Source organism: Ricinus communis, chromosome 8, assembly GCF_019578655.1.
Source record: "Ricinus communis isolate WT05 ecotype wild-type chromosome 8, ASM1957865v1, whole genome shotgun sequence".
NCBI lineage: Eukaryota > Viridiplantae > Streptophyta > Magnoliopsida > Malpighiales > Euphorbiaceae > Ricinus > Ricinus communis.
This window is the reverse complement of record NC_063263.1, coordinates 6,366,877-6,376,450: the sequence shown is the minus strand read 5'-3', so window position 1 is coordinate 6,376,450 and position 9,574 is coordinate 6,366,877. Positions and strand designations below refer to the sequence as shown.

General features: G+C 38.3%; 2 protein-coding genes across 4 annotated transcripts; one reads left to right on the top strand and one right to left on the bottom strand.

Annotated features, from left to right (window-relative positions):
• The first annotated feature begins 4,122 nt into the window (after positions 1-4,122).
• LOC125370904 lies at positions 4,123-5,403 on the top strand. Its single transcript, XM_048378340.1, has 2 exons — positions 4,123-4,946; positions 5,016-5,403. The coding sequence occupies exons 1-2, from the start codon at positions 4,123-4,125 to the stop codon at positions 5,401-5,403; spliced, it is 1,212 nt and encodes a 403-aa protein (XP_048234297.1).
• Positions 5,404-7,755: 2,352 nt separating this feature from the next.
• LOC8270722 (GDSL esterase/lipase 5) lies at positions 7,756-9,215 on the bottom strand. Of its 3 annotated transcripts, none has more exons than XM_048378040.1 (3): positions 8,830-9,215; positions 8,581-8,704; positions 7,756-8,043 (listed from the first exon to the last, which is right to left on the bottom strand). In XM_048378040.1, the coding sequence occupies exons 1-3, from the start codon at positions 9,086-9,088 to the stop codon at positions 7,989-7,991; spliced, it is 438 nt and encodes a 145-aa protein (XP_048233997.1). In that variant the 5' UTR covers positions 9,089-9,215; the 3' UTR covers positions 7,756-7,988. The 3 variants fall into 3 exon arrangements, with proteins under 3 accessions (XP_048233997.1, XP_002533239.2, XP_048233998.1); XM_002533193.4 differs by having other exon boundaries at positions 8,581-8,701; XM_048378041.1 differs by having other exon boundaries at positions 8,581-8,677; positions 8,830-9,209.
• Between the last annotated feature and the right edge of the window lie 359 nt (positions 9,216-9,574).

Genomic DNA, 9,574 nt, shown 5'->3' with positions numbered 1-9,574 from the left:
GAGGGGATCTGTGGCTTGTACTGGTTTTGATTGAGATGCTTGAAGCTTCTCATAATTTGTTACCCACTCAATAGGAATTAGTTTTTGTAGATCTTCCTTTTCAAGCTGTTGAGGGGCTTGAACTATTGTAGGGGTTTGACCAGAATCAGCCATGATGTACAAAGCATCAGATGAGGCTTGAAAGCCTGGGATCTGCAAGTTAAGTGCATGATCCTGCAATCGATAAACGATCTGATGGTGAAGAGTAGCTGAGAGAGCATTTTCAACTTGACTAGCTCCCGTGATTTGGACTTGTAATTTCAATGCAGTGGATAGATAAGGATCACTCAGAGAGAGGTTAAAGTTTGGGAAGAAAGTCAAAACAACACTACTAGTGTTAAGTGTTGTGATTATTGTCCCAATCACTGCATGCTCGTACTTGAGATAACGAGTGTCCAGGAGCGACATCCGTGCTGTAACAGGCAATCCCATCCTTCCATGATAGGAAAGAACAAGTCGCATGACTCCGAGATGGAGATGAGAGTAGCCTTGTTCGCCATTGTTCTATGAAAGAGGTGGGAATTTCTAAAGTAACATCGCTCTTGAGAAGTAGCAGTGAAGTGAACACCGAGAAAGTGAGGAAGATTGAACATATTCTTTTATGGTGAGGGGTTTTTTGTGGATGATTTAGTTAAAGGTTTTACTGACAAAGTTCTGTTTCTTGAATATGTTGTAAGGGTTGATGATAGGTACCAAAGTATCTTCTATCTGTACGTTATCAGGGATATGGGAGATCTCAACAAGATGGTCTATCTTGTTAGATATGGTTTTCTTACAAGAGGGAGATAATTGAAGAGTAGAAGTATGCGAGGTAATTTCTGTAGACATGGTGTTTAGGGTTTCTCTTCTTCTATCACCAAGGCTCAGATACCAAAAGGGAGCCGAGAGCTGTTCATGGCAGAATCCTCATGCTGTAACAAGAAGTTAAGGGAAAAGAACCCAAAGAGATTCAAATACTTCCGAAAAAAACAGAACCAGGGGTACAAGTCTGACCAATGTTCAATCTTCCTCACTTTCTCAGTGTTCACTTACTGCTACTTCTCAAGAGCAGTATGTTACTTTAGAAATTCCCACCTCTTTCATAGAACAATGGCGGAAACAAGGCTACTCTCATCTCCATCTTGGAGCTGTGCGACTTGTTCTTTCCTATCATGGAAGGATGGGATTGCCTGTTACAGCACGGATGTCGCTCCTGGACACTCGTTATCTCAAGTACGAGCATGCAGTGATTGGGACAATAGTCACAACACTTAACACTGGTAGTGTTGTTTTGACTTTCTTCCCAAACTTTAACCTCTCTCTGAGTGATCCTTATCTATCCACTGCATTGAAAGTACAAGTCCAAATCACGGGAGCTAGTCAAGTTGAAAATGCTCTCTCAGCTACTCTTCACCATCAGATCGTTTATCGATTGCAGGATCATGCACTTAACTTGCAGATCCCAGGCTTTCAAGCCTCATCTGATGCTTTGTACATCATGGCTGATTCTGGTCAAACCCCTACAATAGTTCAAGCTCCTCGGCGGCTTGAAAGGAAGATCTACAAACTAATTCCTATTGAGTGGGTAACAAATTATGAGAAGCTTGAAGCATCTCAATCAAAACCGATACAAACCACGGATCCCTCTTTATTCAAAGAAAAGGATGGGATCATAAGGCGGTCTTTACAAGAATCGAGGAATCTTCCTCGGCACCATCAATTTTTCAAGCATCAATGATACAACCTGTATCACGACCTAGGGAGAAAATCCCTATTCACTCCTTTCAAGCATCTGGCAACCAGATCTATGCTGCACAAGTCAGAGGACACTTTGTCTGGGATGTAGCCCTAGAAATGTGCAAGCCATAATGCCTATGTAATGATGATATGGATTATCTTTGAACCGCTTTAAAGACATCACATAAGAATCCAAAGAAGATGTCTCTGGATACTTCTTGTTCAGAGATTCATCCTAAGCCAGATGATCGGGATCCAGATGGTTCCCAGAGGAAAAATAAAAAGCCACTGCCAATGTTCGATGAGGCAATTGAGTTTCTTGCCAAAGAAGGAAAAACAGTCATTGATGTTTCTTATGATGAGTTCAAGGAAATTATGGCACAACTCAACATTGAATATGGCAAACCCCCTTCTGCAGCTTGCAGAACGGAGATTCAGTCAGATCCAAAGGTTTATAGGTTGGAAACCCGGTACCCGTCTAGTTTAGTACAGGAGGTACAAAACGTTGGGCCAGGTATAACAATGCCACGAACTTTTGGACCTACTTCATCTCTGTCACCTGTATCAGCGGTACAACCCTTGGTTCAAGAATGTTTCATGTTACAACCAGAGGATTTCCCTCCCTTGGGAAAAACAGAGAACAAAAGATCTGAAATCCTTCCTACACGGATTTCACCATCTGGAAACTTAGAACCGCTGACACCCCCTGAAGAAGTACTCAACTGGCAAACATCTAATTCTATTATCCAAAATACTTATTTGAAGAAGATAGATGGAAAATTGGATCAAGCACTACACTTGGTTCAAAACATAGATCACAAGCTAGATACCTTTTCACAAGAAGTCCTATAACTGTACTCATCCCTTACAGCAAAGTATCAAGCTTTGGACAAAGAACTCCGGATACTGATGATCACCCCTCTTTTATACGAGAAGCAAAGGAGATTTCTCGGCTGAAGAAGCAGATAGATCAAATGAAAAATGATCTCCGGAAAAACCAGTCTGCTGTAATTCCAACTTTCATATCAGCAGCTTCAACCTCATCGGCTATTGCTCCTTCGTACTTTTCTTTTTTCCCTTTTCTTTCACAACTAGAACAACCACAAGAAACCCTTTATTAGCCCTTTGGCACATTCTCTCACCTTTACCCAAAAAACTCAGAAACCCAGCAAAAGAAAACCTCTCCTCCACTAGCCTCTAAAGACAAACTTCCAGAGCAATCTCTCATCAGTCCGTATGATTCAGAATCCTCTTCAGATAATTCAGAGATGGCGGACATCACTGAGATCCTCATGAACACTTCACTCTCCGGTCGATCCGGAAATAGTGGAACCCGAAGATGAGGAGGCTCAATCATTCTTGCTCCCAGAGCTCCAAACCCAAGGTCAAAACCAGCTAGCACAGGACCTTGGTTCACTTTTGATGACCTACCACCATCAAAATGGAAGGATAAGCTTTCCGAATTCTTGGCATGGATTGATCTTCAGATGACCCTTGAAGGAGCCACACTCAAAAAAGTCCATGCCGAATTTGTCACAAGGTTTACTGGAAGCTTAAGAGATTGGTTTCAATCTCAGCCTGAATACACTAGGCTTCAATTTGTCACTTTGCCAACTCCATCAGCAGCAGTAACGATCCTTCATAACCAGTTCCTTGGAAGTTATGACCTTGTCATAAGACAACAGAAACAAGAGTTCTTTGATCGAAAATGCTGTTCATTAAAAATGAAGGATCTGGAAAAGCATTATTCGGCTATGTCCAAGCTCTACTATGTCATTGGAGGACATGATGGTGACGATACACTAAAGTATACCTTCATCACCTCTCTGCCAGATGAAATACAACCTGAGGTTAACAATATGATTGCGGCTACAAAGAGACCAGTCACCTCTATTACACTTGGCGAAATCTGGCAATTCACACTCTCTTCCATTAAGAGACTGTGTGATCAACAAGAGTTATTCAAAAGGTTATCTCAAAGGGACTTGATAGTCCAAAAGGCTTGCAACAAGAACCACCTCAAGATTAAGTGCAAAGCCGCCAACTGCGTCTGTACAACCCATAAGAAGAAATCTGGACATCATTTCCATGAATACACGCGCAGCAACAAGAAGTTCAGAAAAAAGAACCCAAAGAGATTCAAATACTTCCGTAAAAAACGGAACTAGGGGTACAAGTCTGACAGATGTTTCATCTGCAAAGGAAGGACACTATGCAAAAAATTGTCCTAGGAATTCAGAAAAATCAGCAAAGATGATTCAACAAGTCAGCATGTCTTTATCTCTTGCAGACTCTTTTGAAGAAGAGATAGAATCCCTACTTTCAGAGCAAGAAGATCTTACCCCATAAAGCTTATTTGGGTTAGAAATGGAATTTTCAGACTCCACAGAGTCCTCACAAGAATCTTTTTCAGACTCAGACGATAGTGAAATACCAATCTTGATGATTGGTCTGCATGAAGAAAGCCAGGAGAATATTCTGGAAGATGTAATACAATGTCCTCTCTCTCCAACCCTACTGTCTTCTTTCTTTGTTTCTTCTCCACCTCCTGAAACTTTTCAATTTACTACAAAACCTCCTCCAGTCCCATATATTCCCATACAGATACTACCCTCAAAATACTCCAAGCCTGTACCAGTAATAGCTTTCTTTGACACTGGAGCACAAAGAAGCATGATGAACTCAATGGTTCTCCCATCAGAGTATTGGAAGCCCCATGATCAGTTCTTCAGGGCAGCTAATGGTCAAACCTTCAAAACCACTCTGATCACAAGACAGAAGATCGAAATACAGTTTTTTCCTAATTGCGTTGTATGGACGCACATCATTGGTTCAGATCTTCCAAACAAGGATATCCTGATAGGATTTGATGTTTATCACCAAGCTCAAAAGCTCCAAATCCTTCCAACTGGCATAAAGTTCAAGAGACAGTTTCGGCCATACACTGAAACTTCAAATCTGTTTTCTGTGACGGATACTATTCCACCATTCCTTCCATACACAGAAAAATTCCTTCAGTTCTGTCCGGAATCTCATTCACATTTTCAACATCCTCTTCCTCTGTGGAAAAATCCACAATTCTATATCAGCCTCTCCTTCAAACTTAATGAAGACATTAACCCTACTAAAGCCACACACATGGGAATGTCTCCCACAGACCTAGCCCTTGCCCGATCAGAATGCCTGAAACTGTTACAACAAGGTCTAATTGAACCCACTACTTCACAATGGGCTTGCTAAGCCTTTTATGTGGAAAAAAGGTCTGAAAGGATCCGAGGAAAGAAGAGGCTTGTCATAGACTACAAGCCCTTAAACCATTTCCTTCAAGACAACAAATTTCCTCTCCCTCGAATCTCAAATCTCAAGGTCCACATCCAAAAGGCCCAATACTATTCCAAATTTGACCTAAAGGCGGGCTTTTGGCAACTCGGTATCCAGCCCACAGAGAGATACAAGACTGCATTTTGTATCCCTAATGCCCAATACCAGTGGACTGTTATGCCCTTTGGGCTCAAGACGGCCCCATCTCAATTCCAGAAGACAATGATTGAGATTTTTGGGCCTATCCTTTACTCTTCTTTGATCTACATCGACGACATCCTTCTATTCTCAGAAACAGCAGAGGACCATCACCAACTGTTACAATAGTTCCTTGCCATCATCCAGAAAAATGGCATTATGCTGTCAGAAAAGAAGAGCACTATTGGCCAACGAGAAATTGAATTTCTCGGAATGCATTTCAAGAATGGCCAGTACGCATATGGTCCCCACTTGACAAAGGAACTTGATAATTTTCCATAAGGGAATTTATCAGTAAAACAAATTCAACAGTTCCCTGGAATCCTGAACTATGTTCGAGAGGCCATTCCACACCTGTCTAGTTACACGTGCCACCTCTCAAAGATGCTCAAGAAGAACCCTCCTTCATGGGGAGCGGAACAAACAACAGCTGTCAAAAAATTAAAAGAGCTGGCTCACAATCCGCCACCTCTTACAATCCCGTCAACAGGAGAACTTATTCTCCAAACAGATGCATCTGACTATGCATGGGGGGCCATCCTCCTAGAAAAACTCCACGATAAGGAACAATTATATGGATATGCATCGGGTCAGTTTTTCTCTTCAGAAAAACATTATCACACGACCTACAAAGAAATTTTGGCGGTCAAATATGGGATAAAAAAGTTTGAATTCTTCCTGATTGGACAGCACTTCCTAGTTCGGATGGACAACTCTTCCTTCCCAAAGATTCTTGAATCCAACCAGAAGACCTTGCCTGAGCCCCAACTATTGCGATCATTAGTCTGCACTTTCAATGGACATCAATCAACTGGACAATCCATTGAACATTTATGTTCCTCTGATCTTCCAACTCCACTGGATGACCCTACCTTAACCAGGGCACAGCAAGAAGCTCTCATGCAAGACTCCCAGCCAATGGATGATGACTCATATGATGACGTCTTCTGATCACATGCAACTGTCGGCCACTCTTCTGTATTATTGTGTTTGTCTTTATTATGAATTATTATCCACTCAGTAAGTGGAGTGTATTATTGGTGATAGTGGTGGGCCGCCATAGGTCGCTATAGTTGTGGTGTATTATTGTTAGCCTTAGTGGAATATCCACTAACTTTTGTTTGTAAGTATTAGTGGGATATCCACTAACTTTTGGATGATTGTACCGACTCTCCACTCTATATAAGGAGAAGTCTTTGGTAATAAAAGGGCAAGCAAGTTTCTCTAAGTAAGCTTCCCTCTCTTCTATACTCTCTTACTTTCTCATGGCTTTCTAACTTCCTCTTTTCTCTTCTCTTGATCCAATGGCAATGTTCTAATAGTTGCTACGATCTATTTTTGGTGTAATCCAAAAGAGCTAACTCAGCTATCTAAAGATCCAAAAGAATAGAAAGACCCCCATGGCAAGAGGCCGCTTGTGTCTTAACTTGAGGATCTATCCATGCTTTGAGTTTACAGCATGAGGATTCTGCCATGAACAGCTCTCGGCTCCCTTTTGGTATCAGAGCCTTGGTGATAGAAGAAGAGAAACCCTAAACACCATATCTACAGAAATTACCTCGCATACTTCTACTCTTCAATTATCTCCCTCTTGTAAGAAAACCATATCTAACAAGATAGACCATCTTGTTGAGATCTCCCATATCCCTGATAATGTACAGATAGAAGATACTTTGGTACCTATCATCAACTCTTACAACATATTCAAGAAACAGAACTTTGTCAGAAACACCCTTTAACTAAATCATCCACAAAAAACCCCTCACCATAAAAGAATATGTTCAATCTTCCTCACTTTCTCAGTGTTCACTTACTGCTACTTCTCAAGAGCAGTATGTTACTTTAGAAATTTCCACCTCTTTCATAGAACAATGGCGGAAACAAGGCTACTCTCATCTCCATCTTGGAGCTGTGCGACTTGTTCTTTCCTATCATGGAAGGATGGGATTGCCTGTTACAGCACGGATATCGCTCCTAGACACTCGTTATCTCAAGTACGAGCATGCAGTATTGTGACAAGACCCCCATGGCAAGAGGCCGCTTGTGTCTTAACTTAAAAATAGTCAAACATATAAGTTTAGGTGGTTGAAAAGTTTCTTCAAAAGTTCAAGGAGGTATTAGGTTTTCTTGTGCAAGTTGAGGTGCAGATAGATGTATTTAGCCAGAGCCTTTCATATATATATATATATATATATATATAGTTTCATACATCTTGCATTTATTGCAGCAAGCTTTTTATTGATATAATCTTTTTTTTAATAAACACAATTAGCTTAGGAGTGCAATTTCAAAAATTGTAAAAAATATTTTATAAAAAATAAATTAAAAACTATTTTCAAATTTTTAATAGTTGAATAAAACTATTAAAAATTATAAAACTCAAAATTTAATTGATAATTTATCAATTTTTAAAGTATCAAAAAGATTAAATCTTTCAAAGATTATCTCCATGGGCTAGGTCAACTAAAAAATGGTGAGATATAAGGGCCACAGTCCAAATATTACCTACATCAATGAAAAGAAGAGTTCGAAATACCAGATTGTATTAACATACCAAATCAAACAGTGCATATTTAAATCCATACTATCGCGTTGCCATTTCAAAAAAGGAGGTTAGAGAGAGCTTGGTTATGTAATGATATTAGCAAAGAAGCTTCTTAGAAACATCTACCCATCATCTTTTGCTCTCATTAATCTCATGGAAGGAAGGCATCCTAATGGTGGTAAATTAATGAACGCCGACTTTTGACCTGCAGTCTTGTAAATTTCCTGACAAATTGAGAAAAAAGAAAACTTAGATTACAAATTTTATTTCCATATTTATGTTAAAACTTTTAAAATAATATTTATCACTAATGGTGTAATTAGAAATTCTAATCAATTCGGACTAGAGACATCCCATGTATTTTTTATTATACTTTTCTTTAAAATATAAAGAAAAAAATCTCCTACAAAAACATAATTTTAATGTGACTATTTAATGCCAACGATCCCTCCAAGTGCTAAATGAGATTTTCCATTTCCTTTGGAAGTCTAGTCATGTTATTCTTTCTATTTTATTTATTTTTTCGGCATGGATTTTAAGACTTATCATTAGATAATAGAAAAAATATATATATATATATTATATAATAGAACTTATAAATGAGCAAATATTAAGTAAGCATATAAGCTTTGGGCTAATGATTTTTTCTTAATTTCCCAAATGGTAAGTGTTAGAAGATAATCATGTATTATTTAGAGAAAGCTAAGCTAAATACCCCTCACTATTAAAGAAGAGTCCAGCATATTTAACAGTATACTTACATATCCTTTGTAAGTTTCAACCAGAGCACCTGCCCCATCCGATGCAAAATCGCTCCAAAAAAGTATTGATCAAGGCTAGGCTGTAGAAAAGGTGGAACTAATGGAAGATTTGCATACTCAGCTACTAAAATGAATAATGTCTAATGTTAAACAATTGCAAGATAATATTATTGACTTAAGCCAAATTAATAAGCAAGAAGTGGGATTTGTAAAACAACACCACAACTAAGAGTTGTGTGCATATCTCACCGATAAAGTCCGATATCAAACGGCTGTCGGAGAAACGTCCTGTAGGGAAGTTGAAGTATGTCTCTCCATAAGGCCGGTAGTTTGCTTGGTCGATAGTTCTTGTTTTAATGTAATTGTTGTTTCCAGCATCCAAAAATGAATCGCCAAAGATGAAGAGGGAAACATGTTTATCCGGCTGCACAAGTTGTGCTCTGGAAATTGTTGAGATGATGAGGATTAGATGATAAGAAATAAAGAAAGCAAAGAGCCTTCTTGCCATTCCCCACTTTATCTCCAAAATCTTGCTTTTTCTTTATTAGAGATGATAATGTAAATTGTTTACATTTAACTTTATTTTGGTCATAAAATTTTGGTTTGTTTCATTTTAATTATTTAACTCTAGTTTTAGTGCTTTTAGTCATTTTATTAATAAAAAATTGACATGTTATATTTTTTTAATTATTTTTTTTATTGATTGTTTCTGCCATGTATCAATCTCTTATTTACAAAATAATTAATTGAAATAAAAATATAATTGGATAACTGAAATAAAATAAATTAAAATTCTATAATTAAAATAAATTAAATATAAAATTCAGTAACCATTTATATTATTATCTTTTCTTTTTTATATACAATGCATGACTACTGGCTAAAAGTTTATTTGCAATCTATTGATCAGAATAGTATTCTTAAATTAAACTGTTTGCCACATTTGTTGCACAATTAAATAGTTCTAACTCAAATAAATCTTCTTTTATCTTCC